The 25097-nt window shown below is 35.9% G+C and overlaps 1 protein-coding gene across 3 annotated transcripts; it reads right to left on the bottom strand.

Moving 5' to 3' along the window:
* Positions 1-425: 425 nt before the first annotated feature.
* LOC129777756 (uncharacterized) lies at positions 426-23982 on the bottom strand. 3 transcript variants are annotated; one of them, XM_055784218.1, is made up of 3 exons: positions 23274-23982; positions 13695-14276; positions 426-2189 (listed from the first exon to the last, which is right to left on the bottom strand). In XM_055784218.1, exons 1-3 carry the CDS (start codon positions 23365-23367, stop codon positions 1216-1218), a joined length of 1650 nt encoding a protein of 549 aa, XP_055640193.1. In that variant the 5' UTR covers positions 23368-23982; the 3' UTR covers positions 426-1215. The 3 variants fall into 3 exon arrangements, with proteins under 3 accessions (XP_055640193.1, XP_055640194.1, XP_055640196.1); XM_055784219.1 differs by lacking the exon at positions 23274-23982 and adding an exon at positions 14676-14889; XM_055784221.1 differs by lacking the exon at positions 23274-23982 and adding an exon at positions 14377-14487.
* Positions 23983-25097: the final 1115 nt, after the last annotated feature.

Here is a 25097-nt window from a genome sequence, read left to right as displayed (position 1 = left end):
AATGTTTGAAGGTATTGATAACAACAAACAAATTTTGGGCGAGACGAAGTTTGTCGGGTCAGCTAGTAATCAATAAACATGACATATGACTTCACAAGACACATTGACTAGAAAAAATTTGCGGACACACTTACTCTAGCCATCAATTCCTGAGACGGATCACCTTCCGTGGCGGAGTATAACTTCCTTTCTCGTTTAATCTGTGACAGCCTCACTAACCTCGAGACGATCACGAGTAATCGGTAGGATTTAACCATAGCATATGTAAAAATGTAAATTACAGAGGAATTAAAAATATATTTATGAATTTGGCCACTTCACTTCAAACTTATGTAACTGAATCTGTAAAAATAAACGACTTAAAGATAAAAAAAAGTGGATTGGGACTGAAAAATTTTCGGAATAATTATAACACTTGTACATAGTTCCCCAAAAGAAAATTGTAACAAAAGTTGTTTTTATTTACTTTGTGTAACATAAAATTGAAGTTGTATAATTCAAATATGTAATATGTTTATTTATCACAATTGTTGTTTGTTCGATCAATCCAATTAATATCTATTGCAATTTACAACCACTACTTTCAATTTAAGTTAAATACTATATATGTTATCCGTAATCACTATTTCACTCTTCTATAGCCTCTGAAGTTAAATTCGTCTGATTATGTAATGTCGTATTTCTGACATGTCTACATCTCATTGTACTTATTTACCTTATTCACGAAGACTAGTCTGTTAATTTTTGATCGACGTCACCTGAGCAAATCGCGCTAAGTTATCATTATGGTGCTTAACTCTATGTTGGAAGATTGCCTGTTTAAACCCAATGTTGAAATTCGTAGCATTTGAAGATCTCACAACATAGCATATATTATATACTGACAACATACAAACGAATACTTCATAGTGATATGTTTAATTTACAATATTCTAAAACTTACATCTTTAATCTAACTTTAACGGACAGTAAAAAAAAATCTGCACATCGAGAAGATAGAAAATAATGAAGTCAAATTCAAACGTATTTATGGCACAACTCGAAGTAAAATAAAAAAGAGATATACGTATTTGGAATAAGTTTCACAGATTTATGCGGAAAACTTTTTTCAAGGAAATGAACATTCATTGATTCAAATGCATAACGTTAAAAAAACTTCATTTATCATCTGATGCCATTTGAATCTCCTATAACAATTTGATCAAAGTGAACTTTCTACAAGAAAGCACATGTCAGCACAAGGAAAAGAACAGAAATGGGAAAAATGACGTAGATAGCCATCCGTGGCTGGCATGTTGATATTAACAACGTTATATCGTCTTCCTCATGTTCAATTCCATCCCTAGTTGGAACTTCTACGATCACACGCTCGTCCGACCAGAAAGGTATAGGGAACGAACAATTTGTACTGTTCACACAGCCTTTCGATTCAGATATGTTGGAGTACTGGAAAGTCGGTTTGTATATATCGAAGACAGCGTGAATATCGTTCTGCACATAGTCATTATCGCTGTAGAATATATAATAATAATAACCATCGGATGCAACCTCGTGCTTCGTCACCATGTGGATACCATTTTCGAGATATTGCACGTCTTTACACAAATGACTAGGAGGGAATCCTTGAGCCAAAAGAATATCACCATCATAGCATGTAAGTAAGCTGTTTTCGAAACTTGATCCCGAATCAGAAGTGTTATTTGGGAAATTAAATGCGTTGCCACCATGGTTTATTGCGCGATCATAAACAGTATCACGCTTCCTTCTCTCGCCATTCGGCTCTAATGGTTCCTGCCTACGATTTGTATCTTTGATAGCCTTTGATCGATGTCCATGCTTACCATGATGTCGTCTCCTGCGTTGCATTCGTTGGTCATCATTTGGGGTCATTTCATCAACTGTAGATGTTGGTTTTGGCTTTTGTCTGAGATTGCGTTTTGTTTTATTCTCAGCGAGTTCGGCGGTTGATCCAAACGTTGTTGTTCTAACAGGTCGACGTGTCGAACGCGTTGTGTATTTCTCATCCTGTGAATCACCGCTCACATCTTCCCGGTTCCTGTCGACTAACTGATTTTTAGATTCTGGTACGCGTTTGAGATGGTTAGGAGTGTTTGTCAGAGCAATTCGCTTCCCAGTGGGATTTCGGTTCTCATCTGCTGTCATTTCTTCATCAGATAAATCTTCCCCACCTGCAATGATATATGCCCAATATTATTGTTCTATGGTTTATCTTAACAGCAGTGACGTCTCGTTCATATATGGCACCTCGTGCACTGCACAACCTAATCTATATAGATATATACAGCCATTCCATGTCAAACCGATATAGTGATTCTCCTATTTTCCAAAAAGTGGTAATTTTATTCTTTATTGCGAAATATTAGATCTGTATTTTTTAATTTTTTCATTTGGGTGACCATTTCGATTTTAGGGTGGTACGAAAAATGAATTTTACCTTCCATGTTCCTATTATCTATCCATCAAGCTATTGCAAACAAAACATCATAACTCAAAAACGAAAAATAAAACCTATCTGATTTTTGGACATGTTCTGTAAAAAAACCTCAGCTTTCAACAAAAAATATAAAAAATATAGCACTATAAACAACAAATACAATCAATAATTATAAAAAGAGAATCTATTTTTCCTGCTAATATATTTTTTTTCAATGAGGGTTATCTCATTGGATTTTGTGATGAATTTGATATATTGATCATCTGAAACGGTCTAGTATTTCAAAAGTTATGAATTCTCCATTTCTGGGAAAAGGAAAAAAAATTTTTTGGACCGTCGGTTAAATTCGAAAAATCATAGCTTAAAAACGAAAAAAAAACACCTCTCTGATTTCTGGATATGTTATGTAAAGTTATTTAAAATAAACTCAGCATTCAAAAAAAAAATATATAAAAAATATGGCGACCTTGGTCCCGAGACCATGCAAACTAACAAATACAATCAATAATTATGAAAACAAAATTCATATTTTTGCACAAATCTTCTATTTTTTCAAAGAAGTTCATTGTCTTTAATTTGATATCTCGATTATTTGAATCTGTCCAATGTTATCCAATGTTATGAATTTTTTAAAATGTCATTTTTGGAAAAAAAGGGGGAAAAATGATTTTTCGGACCACCTTAAAATGGAAATGGTCACCCAAATGAAAAAAATAAAAAAAAATACGGGTCTAATTTTTTGCGAAAAGAACAAAATTACCGCTTTTCACGCATTCACATGGAATGGCTGTATATAAAAATGGATTTCTGTCTGTCTTTCTGTTTCTTATGAACTCGAAAATTACTGAACCGATCGACGTGAAAATTTACAAATGAAACACAAATTTCTGCATAACTCAAGAACTAAGCAAACAAACGGAACCAAATTTGGCATGTACAGGTTCTAGGGGGCAAGAAATGTTTTTATTGCGATACTGCTACACAAATGAAACACAATTTTTTGCAGAACTTGGAAACCAAGCAAGCAAACGGAGAAGAACCAAACAAACAAATGGAGCCAAATTTGGCATGTGAGGGTTTTTGGTACGAGAAATGTTTCTGAGGGAAACACAAATTTCTGAATAACTCGAGAGCTAGTCGAGCAAATGGAGCCAAATTTGGCATGTGGAGGCTCTAGGGGACACAAATAGTGGTGGTTCGACACTCCTCCCTCTCTCTGAGGATGGATTTTCAGGTTTCAGATAAAAAACGCACTCCTATATCTTATAACTATATAAATAAAAACTGATCGCCAAATGTGATGGTAACCTCTGCAAACGTTTAAGCAAAGGAGCAGAGCCCATCATCATGGCTACACAATTTGACCTTAAAACAGCGACGGCGATCGTCCAAACATACGACGGATCGCCCGATAGTTTAAATGCATTTGTCGATTCGGCTTGCCTTTTAAAAGAATTTACGCAGCCGGAACATCTTACAGTCGCTATCAAATTTCTACGAACGCGACTAACAGGTAAAGCACGTTTAGGACTACCGAATGAAATTAGCACAATCGATGCGCTAATCGAAAACATAAAAAGTAGATGTGCTGAAACAACAACTCCCGAAAATATAGTAGCAAAACTTAGATCGATCCAGCAAAGGGGAAATACAGATAAGTTTTGTAGCGACATTGAGTCACTCTGCAATCAGTTGCGATCCACATACATGGATAGTGGAGTCCCTGACAACGTTGCTAAAAGAATGGCAACAAAAGCAGGAGTAGACGCATTAACAGCTGGAGTAACGAATAACGAGACAAAAATAATTTTAAAAGCAGGGAATTTCGATGATCTGAAACAGGCAATACAGAAAGTGGTTGAAAATTCAACCACCACGCCTCAGACAGTCCAAATGCTGACATACCAAAATAACCCAGGAACGTACAATAGACGTAACTTTGGTTATAATAGATACAGGGGAAACCACAACGACCCTAGAATTAACGATTTTCGACAACGAAATCCAAGATTTCAACAAAACCAATATAGAAACGGGAGAAGGTATGACAATAATAATAGAAACGAGCAACCCCACAGTGGCTACCAACAGAATTTTAATACGAATCATACGAATCATAATCGCAGCACAAATTTCAACCGCGGAAGAGGTGGACAAAACCATCGACGCATGTACACTGCTAGCGCGGAGGAAGTAAACAACGCGCAAGTTTTCCAAACATACGCGCCAAGGACGCAAAACACAAGCGCGCTCACAGCAGCAACGCAGAATATGCAAACACAGTCTGCGCAGCTGAACCCTACATTATCGAACAATCAAAATTTTTTAGGAACGCCATACGGACCGTGGAATACCACACAGGGACCGTATATGCAATAAATATAAACGCGACAAACTTTATTAACCTATTCGTCGGCATGACAAATTCAACTTGTTCATTCATAGTTGATAGTGGAGCCGACATATCTATCATAAAAGGGAGCAATATACTCCCACATCATATTGTAAATAGAAGTAAACATTATCGGATCTCCGGAGTGACGGATGGAGTAACAGAAACATTGGCAGAAACCACAACTGCCCTACACTTTAACAATGGACTAATTATCCACCATAATTTCCAAATAGTAGCAACCGACTTTCCAATACCAACCGAAGGAATACTTGGACGAGATTTCTTGGTCAAATTTAAGTGTACTATCGACTACGAGCACTGGTTATTAAATTTCAAATTCGAAAGTCACGAAATATCAGTTCCAATTGAGGATGATTTCAACGGCAATATATTGATACCACCAAGATGTGAGGTAGTCCGGAAATTATCACATTTAAACATAAAGGAGGATACTCTGGTGCACTCGCAAGAAATCCAACCTGGAGTTTTTTGTGGGAACACTATAATATCCCCCGAGTCACCATATATAAAATTGATAAATACCACGGATAAGCAAATATTAATAAACAAGTTTGAACCTTATTTCGAATCATTAAACGAGTATATAGCGGTAGAAAGAAAGTCGACGAGCAACAAAATTCATACAGAAAGAATTCAACACTTATTATCACAAATAAATTTCGATATGGTTCCACATTTTGCAAGACAAAATCTTGGTAAAATCATCGAAAAATATCAGGACATTTTTAGTTTACCTGACGAAAAATTATCAACAAACAATTTTTATAACCAAAACATTATACTTAAAGACGAGATGCCTGTCTATATTCCAAATTACAAAAGCATACACTCGCAAAACGACGAAATGCAAGCACAAATTCAAAAAATGTTGGACGATAAAATAATAGAACCATCAATTTCACCCTACAATTCACCAATTTTACTAGTCCCGAAAAAATCGGATGAAATCACAAAAAAGTGGAGGTTAGTTGTCGATTTCCGACAACTTAATAAGAAAATACTGGCAGATAAATTCCCGCTCCCACGAATAGATACAATATTGGACCAATTGGGAAGAGCTAAATATTTTAGTACGCTTGACCTTATGTCGGGATTTCACCAAATACCACTCGACCAAGACTCACGGAAATTTACAGCTTTTTCATCACCATCCGGACATTTTCAATTTACCAGGTTACCATTCGGGTTAAACATAAGCCCAAATAGTTTCCAACGGATGATGAATATTTCAATGGCTGGATTAACACCGGAATGTGCTTTTGTTTACATTGACGACATCGTAGTAATTGGATGTTCGATCAATCACCACTTCTCAAATTTGACAAAGGTTTTTGAACGCCTAAGGCATTATAACCTGAAACTAAACCCAAAAAAATGTAACTTTTTTCGTACCGAGGTCACATATTTCGGCCACAAAATAACAAACAATGGCATTCTGCCCGATGATTCCAAATTTAATGTAATAGAAAAATTCCCAATCCCTACAAATGCAGACGAAGTACGCCGATTTGTAGCATTCTGTAATTATTATCGGAAATTTGTACCGAATTTTGCGAATTTAGCCAAGCCACTAAACGAACTATTGAAAAAGAATACTAAATTTGAATGGACTTTTATACATAGTGAAGCGTTCAATAAACTAAAAATGCACCTAATGTCACCACAAATTCTACGCTACTCAGATTTTACTAAAGAGTTCATTATAACCACAGACGCTTCAGATGTAGCATGTGGAGCAATACTCTCCCAGCAGTATGAAGAAGGCGATCTACCCATCGCATATGCCAGCAAAAGCTTTACTAAAGGCGAACACAACAAACCAATAATAGAGAAAGAATTAACCGCAATCCATTGGGCGATTAATTATTTTAAACCATACTTATACGGACGTAGATTTAAAGTGCGTACAGACCATCGCCCTCTAGTTTACTTATTTGGGATGAAAAATCCAACTTCAAAATTAACCAGGATGCGTGTAGACCTGGAAGAATTTGATTTTGACGTGGAATTCGTGCCTGGAAAAGCGAACGTAGGCGCAGATGCTCTTTCGCGAATCATATTGAAGTCAGAAGACCTCAAAAATATCTCAATATTGCATGTAAATACTAGAGCTATGGTACGAAAACGTAATGTAGAAATGAAAAATTTAAAGCCTCAAGGAATAGTAGAACCACACTTGCAGACTGATCACCTGACAGTGTGGCAAACCGAAAACCCTTCTGAGGTCTATAAGCTACTCAAACTTGGTTGTGAAGTGCACCACAATCAGTTAGTAGTTAAATTATTCAACCATAATAATAAGAAAATATTAAAACAAATAACAACATCTTTCACGCGCGAAAATGGAAGCCAAGCTTTAGAGTTTGCCTTTCTAGAAGTAAAAAAGTTCATGAACACATACAAAAGAAACAAGCTAGCACTATCAACGGAGGATAACATCTTTAACTATATTTCCCAACATACACTAAAGGAAATCGCAAATAACGCCATTTCCACGTATGAAATTATATTATATGTCCCTCCAAAATTTATTAAAAGCAAAGTTGAAATCGATGAAATATTGTCACAAAATCACATGACGCCTACGGGAGGTCATGTAGGACAACACAGATTATATCTGAAAATAAGGGAAAAATTTAAATGGAAACATATGAAAAACGATATTGCCAACTTTGTCAGAAATTGCCAAAAATGCAAGACAAACAAAGTTCTAAGGCATACTAAAGAAGCGGAGGTGATAACGACCACTCCGAATAAACCATTAGAAGTCCTTTCATTAGATACAGTAGGACCACTTTCTAGAACAGATAAGGGTAATAGATATATTTTAACAATACAATGCAATCTTACTAAATACATAGTGTTGATTCCTGTTCCAACAAAGGAAGCTTCAGTATTAGCTAAAGCATTGGTTTACAATTTTATCTTAACATATGGTACATTTTTAGAAATAAGAACCGATCAAGGGTCAGAATATAATAACGAGGTCCTTGGGAGGATATGTAAACTTTTAGAAATTAAACAAACATTCTCAACTGCTTATCATCCACAATCAATCGGAGCGTTGGAGAGAAATCACAGATGTTTAAATGAATATCTGCGAAGTTTCATTAACGCTCACCAAAATGATTGGGATGATTGGGTTAAATTCTATGAATTTACTTATAACACAACACCACATACAGAACATGGATATACCCCATACGAACTCGTGTTTGGCAAAAAAGCACGATTGCCACAAGATTCTCGAGTAGAAAAACATGAAATTGAACCGATATATAATTTTGAACAATACGACAGAGAACTAAAGTACAAACTACAGAATACAAACCAAATAGCCAGAGAAAACCTAATAGAGCGAAAAATCAAACGCCAAAGTACAGCCAATAATAACACAAACCCGATATTATTGAATATAGGAGATACTGTATTTATAACAAATGAAAATAGGAAAAAACTGGATCCTTTTTATATAGGACCATATAGCATAATAAATATAGAAAATACTAATTGCACTATTAAGCATCCTGTAACAGGCAAGCAAACGATAGTACACAAAAATAGGCTAATCAAGGCATGAGACTTATATGCACAAAACTAGTAAAAAAAAAATTGAATATATTTTTCATTTGTAAACGCAAGCTCAGCGGGTATAATTTCTTTTTATCCTTTTTTCCGAATGGTTACACCATTCTTCTAAAGAGGGGAGGTGTAGCATACTAACTAACCTCAATTCCAATTAAACACAAAACATCCTGACCCTCATTCTTTCTCATCCTCAATTCCGCATTCTTACTATTTTCTTACTTCCCATAACCACTTTTCTGCATACCATATCTAACAACATTTACATTCGTCAGCAACTTTTGATTTCCTTACGGAAATCCCCCAAACCAACTAATTTCATAACATCGGCTGAACGCTATTATGGCACGCCAAACTTCCCTGTATACGACCTCCAACAACTAACAACAATAACATACCGCCCCGCTCGACGCTTGTTGTAGACAACAATAATGATAATAAATAAACATGTAAAATCATATGCGAACTTAGCTCGTAAGTTATAGCGAATTCGTTTTTAAAACTGAGTCAGTGCCAAACTGACTCTGTAATAAAAAAACGTTTTCAGTTTCACGAATGCGGTGGTTTGTTGGTGTGCGTTATATAGTCTGATTTGTTTATATTTACGACGGCAAATGTACAGTGTCGACGTCTGGTGGTGATATTAGTGCTTGGGAGGTAAATTGTTCTCCATCAGATCAGAAGGGCCAAGTGCAGTGTAAACATATAAAAGTTTGAATGAAAATTTTTACTTAATATTGTTTGATTACCTAACACATGTAGTTCTGACACTCACTTAACCATTTGTCGATGCATTTCCTGTTTGTTCCACAAATAATTACTATTATAATATAACACCATCATTAGACACAGTTTTCGTTCAATATTCTGCGATATCGGAAAAAAACTTTTATTTAATCACATAAAATAAATATTCGATACGTTAAAGTAAATTTTCATTCATAATTTTGATTTTGAAATTTATTCCACCTGAATATCCATCATTATTTTCACCTCCCAATGAAAGCACACGTAGCTTAATGCCGTCTACTCTACTCTTCAAAATCAGAATCCGAATTGGATTACGATTCCAATAATACAAAAGCAAAAGCAGCAGGTTTTCCATTTTCATAGTCTTTATTTTTAGATTTTCCAAAACAATATTCGGAACTTGACAGTTCAGTATAGTTGTATTGGTGAACCCGAGTGCCAACCCGTGAAACATCTCAGTGCGAAACTAACAGCTTTCGGGGCGAACTAGTGCGACACTGAGTGCGAAACTGAGTGAATAAAAAAACGTTTTGACAGCAGTTAGTGCGGCACTGGGGTTGAAACTGAACAAAAACGAATTCGCTATTAGTTGGTAAGAGAAATATACTCTCGTGACAGACATCGACAAGTACACATCTCTTTTTTTAAATTACCGAAATGTATCAATGTCTATGTCTACTTTTTATTATATCTTCTGGATCAAACATGTATTCCATGTAACGGAGAAACATGTTATTTGCAATAGGTTGAAAAATCTTAAACGAGAATTGTGTCTGAACATAATTTGATATTAAAATGACCAAAAAATCGTGAAATTTGATCTTTTCTTTTCGATCTTTCCAATCTTTTTGATCGTGGAAAAAAAAATTATTTTTCAGAAAATATTTCGACTAAATGCCAGACTATGAAACGGTTGGATTCAACGGGATTATTGTCAGTGGAGTTTTGGTTGAATATCAGTTGGTGAATTTCTTCAAGATGAAAGTCCTGGGAACTAATTTTTTTCTGTGCTTTCAAGTTTTGTGATCTTCATTCTGAGGGTGGTAAGTTCAAGGTTTCGCAAACTAGAGAGTGACGCTTGGAGTGCAAGGTTTTGAACGTTAACACCTCTTTGCCGGCTGGACGAAGTGGAATGATAACCACTTCATTCGAAAAACAAATATCCAAGAGTTATATGATTGTTAATTAATGATCTGAAAACTTGTTTCAATAACTTAAAAGTTGCTATGAAAATAGGCTATTGAAATCACACAAATTGTATATGAACGAATGCTCGCTCGGAAATCCACTGCAAGGTGCGAATACTTTTGTACTCGCATGCATTTCTGCAGACCGGAATGTGTTTCTCTAATGGCGGGTTTACATTAGGGAGATCTATAGCTATAGATGAATTTATTCACGTGAAAATAGGTGTAAACGGGTGAGAATAAATATGATACACTTATTCGAGGTATATATAACTTGAATAAATTCAGCATATGTAAACGCTTGTGAATTTCTCACTGGTGAGAAATCACTAAAGTTGGATGCAGTTCTACTTTAGGTGAATAAATTCACCGAAAATATGAATATATTCATTATAGAAGTTCACGCTAGTGTAAACGGTTGATGCGATTTCTATAAATCTCATCATATTTCTTCACATGAATATATCACTGGTCTAAACCCACCATAACACAGATTTCAAAACTAATGAAATTGGTATTGCAAATAGAGATGGGCAAATCAGCTCATCTTGGTGAGCAGCTCAGAGCCGTTCAGCTCATACAAGTGAGCTGATCATTTGCAACAGCTCTTCAGCTCAGTTAAATTTTGCGGTTGTTCACACAATTGCATCTGAAACGTAACTACCATGTGACATTGTAAAGCGCTTGTTTTCCTCATAGACTAATATGAATTCTAATAATCTTCTTCTGAAACATATATTATATTATGAAACAAGGTTACCTTCTATTTCAATTTTCCTTCTGAAATATAGCCCGAAACAATAGTTTTAGATAAAACTACCGAGATAAACTTTTTTTTTGTATCGACACTCGCAAGGATATATAAAAATGTTTCCACTAGTAGGCGCAACGCGAAATAATTATTCGAGATGACGAAAGTCACAAAGAGACAGTCACCCTCTACCTCTATCGGATTAGCAAATGCGAAGATAGTAGAATTTGTTGTACATATTATAAAAATCTGTTTGTTCCACATGGAAGTCCATTACCTCTATCAAACAATTACCAATCAATCATCAGCATTGATGCCGGGTGATTTTAGAATTGTTTTGATTCAGCACGCGGAAATAAATATTCGTGTCTCCACGGGCTCCACAGTCATGTTTAAAAAATATATAATATATTAAATTCATTCGTAAACAATTATTGATGTAATAATGTTTTTCATTTTGTAATGTGTTGTGTGGAAAATATAATTAAAAAACGAGCGATTTATAATATTTTCAAATTAAAAACCTTTTCCTATCTAGCATCTCTGCTAAAACTGAATCTAAAGAAACGAAAACAAGCTGACGTCATATCACGCTAATCGCTAATCCTACGTCAACCTTGCGGTTTTATCTTAGGTGTAACCCACCCAAAGTTTTTTAATATTTTTTTTTTCTGATACTGTCTACCTGTCCTATGAACAGTTTTAACAGGCGGACGAGACGCTACTCATTTTATTCTGCGATAAAAATAATCGGAGGTATCGAAGAGAAAAAATCGATTTTCGGTTTTGATTTGGTAAACAAGCTGACCAGTCCAGAATCTGAAGCCCATATTCACTAAACCATGCCATGACTTTCCGGATTTTGTTAATTGATGCCAAATTACCCAATTATCACGGTGTTTTTATGCAAAAACAGCAGTAAATGATTCTGAAGTACTTCGTTGCACTTCTGACTATTAGAGTTGCCAATGAAAATGGCCATCTCGAATTTTCAAAGCGAACTTGATTAAATATGTTGATTCCCACGAAAAACTACCCTATGCAAAATATCAGCTCAATCGGACTTCATTTACTAGTGTCGCACAGCGGTCAAAGTCAGTGGTCAAGATTTTTTTGAAAACCGAGAAATCACCCAAAAGAGGGGTAAAGAAAATCAGGGTTTTCGAAAAAAAAAAAATTTGATGCCAAATGTCTTCAAATTGCATGAAACGTTGAGATCTACTGTCATCTCGGAATAATTTTTTTTTTGCAAAAATCAACGCTCTTGGACTTTGTCGTCTTTTCGGAATACGAGGCAAAACGTATGGTTTAGGATGGCAATGAAAATCGTCATTTCGATTTTTCATACGGGACTCCCTGAAAAATGTTGATTTACACGATAAAATACCTTCTGTACAATATTAGCTCATTCGGACTTCATTTACTATTGTCGCAGATGTCAAAATTTAAGTTTTCTGTAAATCTAAAAATCCTCAAAAGGGGGAGTAAAGGAAATCGGAGCCTACTGTTCATTCGTGTCGATGGTAAGCTGTCTGAACCAGGCCATTTTGGAAATATTTTCTTCAAGCCATCAAACTGCCGCATGCAAAGTTACGAGTTGAAAACTACATGACACGTTCCGTAAGCCCTTCCAGTATGAAGAAATTGAAGAATTTTCTCAAAAAGCCTGGTTCGTTGCACTTCTCGTTGCAGAAATGCAACGAAGTACTTTAGAACAATTTACTGCTGTTTTTGCATTAAAAACACCGTGATAATTGATTGATCTGGTATCAATTCATAAAATCCGGACAGTCATGGCATGGTTTAGTGAATAGGAGCTTCAAATTCTGGACTGTTCAGCTTGTTCACCAAATCAGAACCCTGTCAAGAACTTATGAAGAGTGACCGTAAGAATAGTAGATGCAGGTTACAAGCAGCATGAGTGATTTCAAAGCTTAAACGAGAAGTATCCTCCGCGTAGAACGAGATACACACTACAACGTAGCACAGCTTGGTAGAAACCACCCCGAATGGGTTATTTGAACTGATTGAAAACTAAAGATGACCTACGAATTGGAGTCTCATTGTAATTCATATGAGAGTTTTTCCATCTGGTTCTATAGTTATGAAACACTGGAAATTTAGTTTTTTGAATGTTTCGCACCTTAACACAACAACAAAATTGAAATGGCCAGTCTGATAAATAAAGATAATTATTGTATTCTACACTCAGCCGACTTCTTACAATTCTCTGGAAACTCAGGAAAATTGAGTGGTTCTATAGTTACGAAACGCAGTGTATTAACTACGCACGATTATGAAACATAGCTCAAAGTTAGAAGTCGTCCAGTTTGACTGAAATACGATGAAACAACAGATAATCCTGCCTATCCATTTTCTTAGATAAAGAAAACAATATTCGCCCATTTTTCAATTTTGAGTAAAAATTTACGAAATTTTGCTCTCGTTGCATGTGTAGGTGCACAACTAGTCAATTTTCTAACGAGACACTTCTGCTTAACAGTAATTTAACAAGCTAAAGAAAATGTTTCAACGCAACTCACAACTCACCATGATTTCCAGCGTCTGGAGGTATGTAGCCATTCGATTTATCGTTAAGGGTCCCGGAAGAATCCACAATTTCTGCAGCCGACTCGAACGTCACCAATACCTGGCCATGCTCGTTATTGAAATGGGTTCCTACCTTGTTCTTATTATGCTCCAAAAGCCCACAAGTCCTTAGATTCCTCTCTCCTTTCACAACCAATATCCGCGATCCATCATACCTCGAGCAAACCTTCAATGCCACTGTTGCTCCTTTCAGCAAATAGAATCCCCAGTATTCCAATGTATCATCTGGTAGGGACATAGATTTCTTCAGACGTATATGTTTACGATTTTTGGAGATTTCCGGCTTCTGATTCAACTGGAATGCGTTGAAGCTGGTGTTCATTTCCAAAAGATGGCGTTGACAGAAAACCGATGAAATTCCATCTCGGATTTCAATTATATCCGACTCGGCAATAGAATATACTACAGCTGCGAAAACGGTGTGCCTGAGATACAGTGGTAGTATTATAAGCGACGCTGGAAGAATTGCAGTGAGTATACAGAACGCTATGACGCGCTTGACACCATACATTCTTTTAGGTTCTGAAATGTAAATAAGAACAATATTAGTATGCAGTTATCGATGTAATATTCAAATATGTATATTATAGTAGTGAGTCCCATCAAAACAATGTTTTATTACATTAGTCATTCGTTTTTCTCCGTCGTAACACTCTGGCTGTAACCAGTTGAGTTCATAAAAAATGTTTCTTATTAGAAATATTGTTAATCTCATCGAGTTTATTTTTAGTCAGATGAATGGATTTGCGCAACAAATATTGGTACCAGAGTGCTAGAGAACTAGAGTGCTGATAGTGAACAAAGCATTGAAGTGTCATCACGAACATCACTCGCTAAAAATCTGTTTCAACCTTCTCCACAGCTATCATAACAATTTTTTTTTAACATCAGCTGATGCATCCATCGATCCGGTTCTCGTACCTTAGTATCCTGTAGAATTTCAGAACGAAGATTTGCTAATTGTAGTAAAATGAAGATCGGCAAAACACTATGGACTTCTGTTGTCATGCTTCACACGTGCACAAGTACCTTTTTCAAGATTTTCAACGCTAAACGACTAATATTTTTACGTTATCGTCGCGAAATACGAACCGATAATGGTTGTTCATCTTTGTATACTCTCACACCGAATGAAAAAGAGTATAACGTAAACACAAACGTCATCCAATAAATAAAATAGGGCCACCATAAAAAACATTACACAAGGGAATATTATGACATAGGACTATGTCTTTGATTTCTATATAGGGGGGTAACTTTACGAAAACTATAACGATTCATTGAGAGTTTTAAAACGCCTATTACTGAAAATCGTTATTACGACATATGTTGTGTTGTATACCATTAGACAGGAAATATATCCAAAATTTTTCTGCTTGGAACACGAACAGAAAATATGGTAAAAAAAATTAAACAATTGGACGGGTAAAATGGGTATGTTTTTTCGATTGCACTAAAGCCTTTCTCCTTGAGGCAATAGGTCGTATGAATAAAAAAAAGTATTTACTTATTCTGCCCGGTTCCAAGTAAAGTAAACTTTCCTAGTACAGGGTGGGCCATTTAAAGTGGAAAAATAAAAATAAAGTTAAAACATCGCCTGGAGACAACACTATACGTCGATTATATGCCAAATTTATATCGTCTGGTAGTGTTGGTAATGCCAGTCATCTGTCCAGACAACGACCAAGACGTTTCGACGAGAATATTGATGCCGTTCGAGCCAGTGTTGCAGAGACTCCATCGACATCAGGTCGCCATCGTTCGCAAGAGTTAGGCATCTTTTTATTGCCATTTGTTCGTGAAAATGAATTGGACAATTACTGGTTCCAACAGGACGGCGCTACATGCCGTACAGCGGCTGCCACGACCAAATTATTGCGCGAAATGTTCCCCGGAAGATTAATATCGAAAAACGGCGATTATGACTGGCCACCGAGATCACCTGATTTGACGCCTCCTGACTTTTTTTATGGGGATATTTAAAATCCAAGGTATACACTGGTAAACCAAGGACCCTGGCTGCGCTGAAAGACAATATCCGACAAGAAATTGCTGCCATATCGGCCGAAACATTGGGCAAAGTGATGGAAAATGCCGAAAAAAGGGCACATTTTGCGGACAAGGCCAGAGTTTGTTTGAATTCGAACATAGTTTTTACTTTGTCAAACATCTGTCAACTGTATGTTTAGGCTTCGTTTCAAAAGGTTTTTTTGGACAAAGCGTGTATTCGCGATCAAGGCGCGTAGAAGTATATCCTAAGGTGGGGCAACTTGCTAAAACCACTCTTCAGCCATATTGGAAGTCTACTGTGTTTTGTTTGTAAACAAAACACAATACGCTAGTGCCGAAGCTCGCTCCTGATCAGTCTGTCTCTTTCACGCTTCAAGGAAATAAGTCCCCTTCTGCTTTCTTCCGTACTGTTTTCATATACCGCTCCCCTAACCAACTTAGTTACGAAACGGCCTCACCTAGTACAATAGACCCGTCTTGTTCGCGATGACAAAGGAATAGTGTCGACGTCTGGTGGCGACTTTCAATTAGGGACCATAGTTTGGGTCCCTATCTCGTTAGTGTAATACCTATCAGATTAGAAGACACGAAGCCAGTTTTCAAATGTTAAAATTTGAATGAAAATTTTCATCATGTTATTTAGTCACTTAAAACATTTTTTTCCGATTTTTATTTAACCCAACATTCCCAACATTATTACTGAAACTTTTCATTATAATATAATGTTGTCTTCTGAAACAATTTTCGTACAAGATTTTTTCACCATCTTCAAACAAAAGTGTTTTTCATTTAAACAGAAGGCTAATATGGTACGGAAGGGTTATTTTTCATTCATAATTTAAATTTTAAAAACGTGTTCATTCCGCCTGGAAGTCAATCAATTTTTTTACGCTCCCCTAAACTAGTAAACGAAGCTCAATGCCATCAATGCGGATTGTTAACTTGTTTAACTTCAAGCGCAAGATAGCAGCATTAAACATAAATTGGATATAACATCAAAACGAATGAAAGTGTTTTCAGATCCAAAGTATGCTCATGAGCAGACTTGATAGTTATGAAGTATATACTTGATAAATGCTGTTTTATTCATACGAAATCAGCTAAACATCCATTTTCGAAAAGTAAATGCTTAGTTGTTAATTTTATTCATACCAAACGTAGTAAAAACTCAATCTCACTGCTCGACTGCTCGAATGAAGTAAAGTAAAGGTGAATTTTGTTTTTATTCATATGGCCTAATGAGCAATCTTTTGACGTAGAACTACGTCTTCCCTTAAGGGTGCCAAATCAAAAAACAGGTCACGTTTTTATGAAATAAAGTTAACGTTAATAACTATTTTTTGCCGCGATCGGATTTTGGCGATTTACATACCAAACGAATCGTAAATTCCCTAAGATTTGTTTGATATGCTTTATAGTGTAAATCGTTAAAAATCATGCAAAGTATAAGCGTTTCCATTTTCCCCATAAATTTGTTCTGCTGTTGACATGATACAAATTGCGACATTCGATCAGCTAGTGAATTGTTCTGCGAGGGCCAGAATGAATCATCAATCAATTATCGTCAACTTATTCTACAATAAAAAAATATTTCAGGGCGATCAAGCCATTCTACTAAACAGTAATTTCTAAAATTTCACAGCATAATATCCGAAGTTACAAACAAGCGATTTATATATAAAAACAGCGTAGTTCTACGTCAACAATGCGGTTGTATCTCGGACACATCCTCCTATATTTTTTTGCCTACATTCGGGCCTTAGTTCATAATGGTGATCGATGCGTATTGCGTATATGCGTATATGCATTCATCAGTTGTTGCATTGTATGTTGTGCAATCAATTCATATTCAATTCATTCGGCATCGAAACGCCGAAAAAATATCAAATGATCTTCAAATTTAAAAGTATTGGACATTGGAACAACGTGAGATTCCTCGCAGACATTAGTGAGAAATCATTCTATAAATAAAAAACATCCAGCTCTTCATGTAGCGTCGTAAATTCAGGCTCAGGAAAATCTGATGCGTATACACAGCATCATATAATATATACCATATTTTAGGTTTTATGATATTTTATGAAGCGCCTAGCTCACATATACATGCGAAAGTGGAGGTGATATACATGCATGACAATTGCTTGCGAATGAGTTTGGATGAATATACGGCTTACACATGCATCTGGTACTATAGTTGAACAAAAAAAACAATGGTGGAAAATGTTTGTGAGGTTATAATTATTTTTATAACCTCACGAACCGCCATTAAATCGCATAACTTGGCATATTCTAAGTCGTATATAAAGTGAGATCGAATTAAAATCGCAATGTCGATCAAAGTATACATTGTGTACATCTGAAACCATAGATGCATATCAGGCTGATGTGGTTTGTGAGTCGCATGAACATATTCGTTGTAGTACTGCGAAGAATTGTATTGCATGCTGTGGAAAATCGTTCAACGGTAAATCATATTGGATCGTAATTGAATTCATATTACATCACATTACGAATTTGACATATCAAGATCCGCGATGTCGTATGTACAGTGTCGACGTCTGGTACTGATATGGTGATTAAGGGAGGCAAACTAATCTCTACCAGTTCAGCAGGCCTGAAAGCTGCTTTAACACTCCTATACTCGCGGGAAAATCGTAATTTGTGTATCTCTGGATTGTGCGTGCTCTCGTGGCCGAGTGGTTAGCGTCACACCTAACATGCCGGGGGTTTGGGTTCGGTTCTGGTCGGGGGAATTTTTCGTCAGATAATTTACTCCACGCTTGTCCACGGTGAGGAGGGAGGGGGTTTTGATAATGTCCACGTGGACACGTTGAGTACTTTTTAAAGTAAAACATTCAGGTTGATAGTCAAAATTGAATGAGATCTGTTTTGTATTTGTAGGAGAATGAGGTGAGACTATCATCATTTATTTCCACGATTTTTTGAACTTCACGCCCGCCCTGAGTACTCAGTATTTATCAATAAAAATACTGAACTGCCTGAGAGTGCTGCTCGGTCAAACATCCATATTTTTTCATATGACTGAGCCACTTTCCTGAAATGTATATTCTGAAGGTAATGCACATGAACTAGGATCCATCAATTTATATCAATCGGTAATAGAGGGCCATTAAATCCGTCAGGATAAAGACATCCAGTAACACAAAGAATGTTGTATTTTTGTAGTATTAAAAATCACGACTTAAGTGCGGGTTGAATTCAACTTTTGCTCTTGATGACAAAACTGTTTGGTTTTTTTTCGAGAACTCTCAAGGATTTCTGAACATTCAAACGAACAACAAATTCTTCCATGAGTGTACGGCCGTATTTCTGGAGATCATTGCAATGATGTTGTTCTTCATTGATATCTGGTAATTTTTGTAATACGCTTCTTTTGAGTTGTCTGGAAAGTCCATGCTGCTACTGCTGATTAATTAAAAGAAAAGATTAATCCTTGATGCCCATGAATTAGTAGATTCGCTACAGATGTCGAAAATCACCGTTCATGAGAAACGAAACATCACGAAAAACATGCATGCAACATGCAAACATGCAACAATGCATGGACTAATATTTTGAAGAAAAAAAAAGATGTTGCATTTTTTTAAGTTTCTTGATTTTTTTAAAATAGTAAAGTTACGAAATTATAATTTTTTATAGGTTCATGCGATAGAGAGATGCATACAGATTGTATTCATATAAACATAGATCGAATAAGTAGAACTTGAGATTTCGTGTAAGCCGTGTAAACATGTTTCAAGAAAAACTCGTTTGAAGTTAATTGTTATGGCCGCATCACGCATCACTAAAATGGCTATAACTTGGTAAATAATGAGATTTTCGTAAGGTCTCTTCTATGGTATATTCTTAAATGTCTGAATTAGAGAAATATGAAGAAAAAAAATTGATTTTTTTTTTCAATTTTCCAGACTAGAATACCCTCTTAAAGAACGCAACATTGTGCTTATTTCAAATCCGACCGGATTTGTGAGGGGGTTCAAATAAGGATTTATTTTATCGAAAAACACTTGAAGGGACTTATCTCAATCTGCGATTCGTTTCATAAACACCACGAAAATACATATTTGTAGTGAATTGTAAAAGGCAAATCATTCGCAAGAATGTTGAGTTAAAAAAATTTTAGCAAGTGAATGGAACACCGAAGCAGGTTTTCGCTTGAAGAAAGTTATTGCTGGGTCTGGTAGGGCTGGAAGAAAATCTGTATCATGAGCTTCTACCAAGCAACTAGTTTCGACGAATTCCAAAAAGTACTGCTTCTAGCTGAACGTATGAAAATCAGCGATCCAGAACGTTTATAGGGCACTTCTAAAACTCCACCCACCTTACACACCAGGGGTGACATTGCGCATTTCGAAACGAGTGATTTTTGTTCGTTTCGCCCACTTTGACTTAGCTTTATTTACGAACCAAAAATTTTACATTTCTCTACGAGACAAATTTTGCTCAAAATCTAGTACACTGAAAATATTAACTTGAAAAAGATACATAATACTAAAACCAATTCTATTTGAGTTCGAGTTTTCTCGAAACGAGTTACTCGTTTCGTTGCGCACTGCCACCCCAGATCTTGCATCTTCAGATTATTAACTGTTAACCCTCCTGTACTCGCGTGCAAAATCATAACACGTATACTCACGGTGTCACAGACCGAAAATTGAACTTCTCTGTAATGTTGACATTGTGTATTTTTCAGGCTTTATTGACATTTGTTTGAAGAAGAAGGTATGATTGAATGAAAAAACTCAAAAAAATATGTTTCCTTCGTCTTTTTTATGTTTTAATAGTCTTCTAATTCAGCCTCCTCAAAACAGAGTAATTTTCGATACTCCAACACAAATAACGAAATTCAAATTTTTCACTGTTATTAATCAAAAGTAAGAGTTATAAAATAACATAAAAACGTATTAATCGATTGTGGTTTCATTGGAGTAAGAATCAGAACATAGCATAACTGCATATTCGAAACAAACATATTTTTTACATTTCATGCAGTTGTTGCGTATTTTTCGGGTCTTTTATCGAAGAGAAGAATGTATAACGACCTTCCAGATAATTACCAGATGATAAAGGTTCTGGAATATGAAGTTTGCATATTCTTCGTCTCTGTATCCTTGGTAAACTAAGAATTAATGTTTTTTTATAGATGGGCATAAAAAGATGATATGAAATGATTTCTAGGAACTTCCTTTTCTTTTTCTTGTTTTCTTGTTGATATTGTCCATTATAAAAAAATATCGCCGAAACTGTAACTGTTCAAAATTACCATAAGTCACCGTTTAGTTTATAGTTTACTGTTTACAATTCTTCCACAAGTGAAATTCTTTTACAAGTGTGTATATGTATGACCATTAACAAATTAATTAAGCAAATAAATATACGAAAGTCAAACATTTATATTTTGCTTTTGAACGCATGAATCTAACGACGAATATATCGTCGAATAGTTAATATATGGATCCGTTCAACCCAGTTACAAAAGGGACTGAAATCAAATAAGAATAGTCGGGTAATGATCTTATGCATTATATTCAATAAATATTCCACGCCACTAACATTAATTTATACATTTCTTTCAACAATATTCTAGAATATGAAAAAAGGCACTTGTCCAAAAAAATTACTCCTATACTCGCGTCGGTGTGTCAGACCGAAAGTGGATACGCTAAACGACGACGAACGACGAATAACGAAGCTAGAGAGAATCTCAAAGTCGTAGTGTTGGTATTTTCTGAGAAATGAACGAATTATTGATTTCTCGGTCTGACAGACCAATGCGCGAGTATAGGAGTGTTAAGATTCTTGTAAGAACTTCGACTTACTGCATAGCACGGAATTCTCATGTTGCATGAAGGATGCTGAAATATTCAGGAAAAAACGGTGCATCTATGATCGAAAAGATGTATGTCTACAAAAATATGCTTTTGGTTTTTTCCTTAGAATCGGCACGAATTTTTCAGGACAATATTTGGCACGATTTAACAAATAAGGGTTGTAGGTCAACCCATACTGTTTGTGTTTTGGTTTTTGCTAGGTTCATTATAGCCATCAGGCACTACCGAACCTGTAAAAGCGAAAGTCATTGATGTTTAGACGATAAAATTCTGTTTTCAAACAAAGTGCTTGATTTCATTGTCTGATTTTAGAAAATTCAAACAGCCAGCCAGCTTTAATAAAAATACTCGAGAATAAGCTCACAATCGATATTTTGAAATGGATATGGAGATAATGTGAATGGAATTCGGAAGAAAATAATGAGCTCCCGGACAATGTTCGCTACCATTGGTGAGGCTATAATTTTTATCAATAAAAATAGAAACAAACTTGAAATGAAATTTAAGCGAAAAAAAATAGAATTTCTTGATTTTTTCCTCAAAACTGGAGGAACGTCCACGTGGACAACAGGGGGAGGGGTATAAGGAATGTCCACGCTTGTCCACGGAGGGGGAAGGGGGTGTCTAAAATCATGCTTTTTCTGTCCACGTGGTATGTGGACAGCCCCTAATTTCTAATAAAAATGACGAAAGTAATACTAAGTGAGACGGCGAAGTTCCTCTAGGAACGTTAGTGCCATTTAAGAAGAAAAAGGATTGTGCGCGTCTCTGTGATATTGCTATTGTGTGTTTTTAGACGTTATTTGTATTTATTCAACTAAAAAGATATAATTTAGTGAAAAACTCCAGAAATTGTTTTTTATTAACTTGATTCAATTTTAATAGACATTTAATTCGGCCACCTTATTGATGATCGGTCTGTCAGATCTATACGCGTGTATAGGAAGTTAAATTGGTAAAATCTGAATGAAAATTTATACTTCCTGTTATTTGAATACCTAAAAACGTAGTACTGAACCTTACTTGACCTTTTGTATATAAATTTCAAGACATTTCCACTAAAATACAATAGGCGACCAGGAATGAGGTATCCGATTGCATCTTTTATTATATTATATGTATTATATGTTTGAGTTTCAACTGCTCTAGAATCATATTCCAGGTAGCCGTGCGAGATAGTTGTTGCTTATCATCTAAACAACCGGAATTCGAATTCCATCGGAGCAAACATTAGATCGTATAACTTTTGCACATACTAGGTCGCATATAAATTCGTATCAAATTACAATTGTATAAAATATCAATCAAAGGATGTATCATGTGTATCCGAAAACGTATAAATCATTTAAAGAGATTCCATTGAGGCAACTTCAATTTAGTGCGTCATGTCTCTAAGCTGCAGTTACTTAGTTAGTAACCGATTTGAACTGTTAAATTTTTTTAGACAATTCTTTATACTGCTGGAATTAACAGGAAACCTTTTTCATCCTTCGACAGTTCTTAATAAAATTTATCATTTCTTGCGCATTATTTTTGAGAACTAAAATATAGTCTGACTCAATTATTTTGATAACTATGATTACCAATTCATCGAAATCGATTAGGAATCCTAGATGACCACAAAACAGTGTGTTAATCAGAATGTTATGATACTTACTATTTAGCCTCTGGAGTGAATTGTACTTATAGGTATGATAGTAAGCGACATGATCAACGTTAACAGTTTGCCCTTTTTTCTTGTTCTCTGCCATGTCGTTGAAGTTAATCAAAAATCAATAATTTGCGTTATTTTCTCTAGTTGCACTGATCGCTTTGCTGAACTGATTTATGCAAATAATAAATTACACTTTATAGTTCATGTAAACACAGCACTCCGACCAACGATGGGAGGATGCACAGGGATTGACTATCCGCGTGAATCTTCGCCGCTTCAACTTGGAATGATCGCATCTATTTATTTTGTGCTTTAACGTTTTCACTACGCAAAGCAAACCTTTCTTGTCAAAGAGATAACGTTGCGCTTATATTCTGATTCAGACCGTCTCAATCTCACTTTCTTAAACTCACGATGTCACTTCGTCAAAACACTGATTAAGTCTATCTTAATTTTTGAAAGCCCACGTTCCGGAGGGCTTCGTATGCCATGCGGAAGAAAACATTTCATCGAAGAATTATTGCTTCGTACACAGAGCTATTGCCTCTACTATATTGGTTCAAACAACTATGAATGTTATTTAATTAAGAACATACATCCAAAAATGATTAGAGAGCACGCACACAGATCAAGCAAAACAGCTGATAAGGTTTGGGGACACATTTTCTTCTACTTGGAGGATTTTAAAATCTCATCAGCGTCAGATAAAGAAAGACCGTGTCTATCTGCTGTGACTATATTTTGATTCCAGTGTACACTCAACACGTGTTTAATAATAACTGTTCGATCATTCAACCACGCGAGATCGCTGGACCATTGAGTATCAAAACAAAAGCTTGTTGCAGCCGTAGGTAAAAACCGGAATTTAAAGAAACACGAATTCCACTTTGTCTAGGGATTAACATGTTGATTGGCTCTGTCCTCATGTTATGTATTCAAGTTAGATTATATATGATGGCCCGCAATACATTTAATAATGCAAGCACAAATCAAAACAATAGTAATATTAACGTGTTGCAGCCAATCGGCCTGTTACAATCTGTATTATCGATCGCGAATCTTTGTTTAAATTCATTTCACGCAAGTTTCATAAAGATTCAACAATCCACACGTGTAGAAAATATTTTTGATATTCACAAAACATATTTTACAAATTGTTGATTATGCAAATTTTCCTTCAACAGTGTTTGCCATAAAATATGGATAACCTCCATCTTCTGAACTTATCACAAATCGGTATGTTTTTTCTGAACAAGTCGTTCTCGAGGTTAGGCGAATTCATAAGGTATAATGTAACGCATTTACATACACGGTGCTCCGTGGTGGGTTTGAGAGGTTGTATTGTAACCTTCATCACTCTCCAGGTTGTCTAATTTTCTCTCGACTAAAATGGCTTAGAGTGTACTGAATAAGCTTTGGTGCTCACGTCTCATCTCGTTTAATTTTTTCCGCTTAACCCATTACTGCCCAGGTGTAGGTTATGTTTACTTTGCGACTTTTGTGGGAAACTCGATCTTTGCAAGCTTCAATACACAACAAAACAACAAAAATGACAGATAAAATGACACTGCAGCGTCACTGGGGCGACACTGGGGCGTCAGCGTGGCTTGGGAGGGGCGTGTGACGCTTACGATTAATCGTGTGTGGTCTTACTGATGTGATCACACCAGGTTGACGTGTCGTGAGCGTGGTTTTGGCGTGTGGCTGGCGTGCAAACTAAAACACTTAACGCCGGTGATATTTGTACTTCACCGCCTCTCTCTTGCATATGTTTGTTTGTAGTAGTGACATAATTTATTTTTTTTTTGCTTTTTTAACCCTCCGAGT

This window comes from Toxorhynchites rutilus, chromosome 3 (genome assembly GCF_029784135.1).
Source record: "Toxorhynchites rutilus septentrionalis strain SRP chromosome 3, ASM2978413v1, whole genome shotgun sequence".
Taxonomy (NCBI): Eukaryota; Metazoa; Arthropoda; class Insecta; order Diptera; family Culicidae; genus Toxorhynchites; species Toxorhynchites rutilus.
This window is presented reverse-complemented; position numbering and strand designations above follow the sequence as displayed.

Excerpts from the sequence above, each read along its gene's own strand:
- LOC129777756 (XM_055784218.1), bottom strand. The coding sequence starts at position 23,367 with ATGGCAGAGAACAAGAAAAAAGGGCAAACTGTTAACGTTGATCATGTC. Across the intron at positions 14,277-23,273 it reads TTCACTCCAGAGGCTAAATA|AACCTAAAAGAATGTATGGT; the intron begins GTAAGTATCATA and ends TTTACATTTCAG. Across the intron at positions 2,190-13,694 it reads TCCAGACGCTGGAAATCATG|GTGGGGAAGATTTATCTGAT; the intron begins GTGAGTTGTGAG and ends ATATCATTGCAG.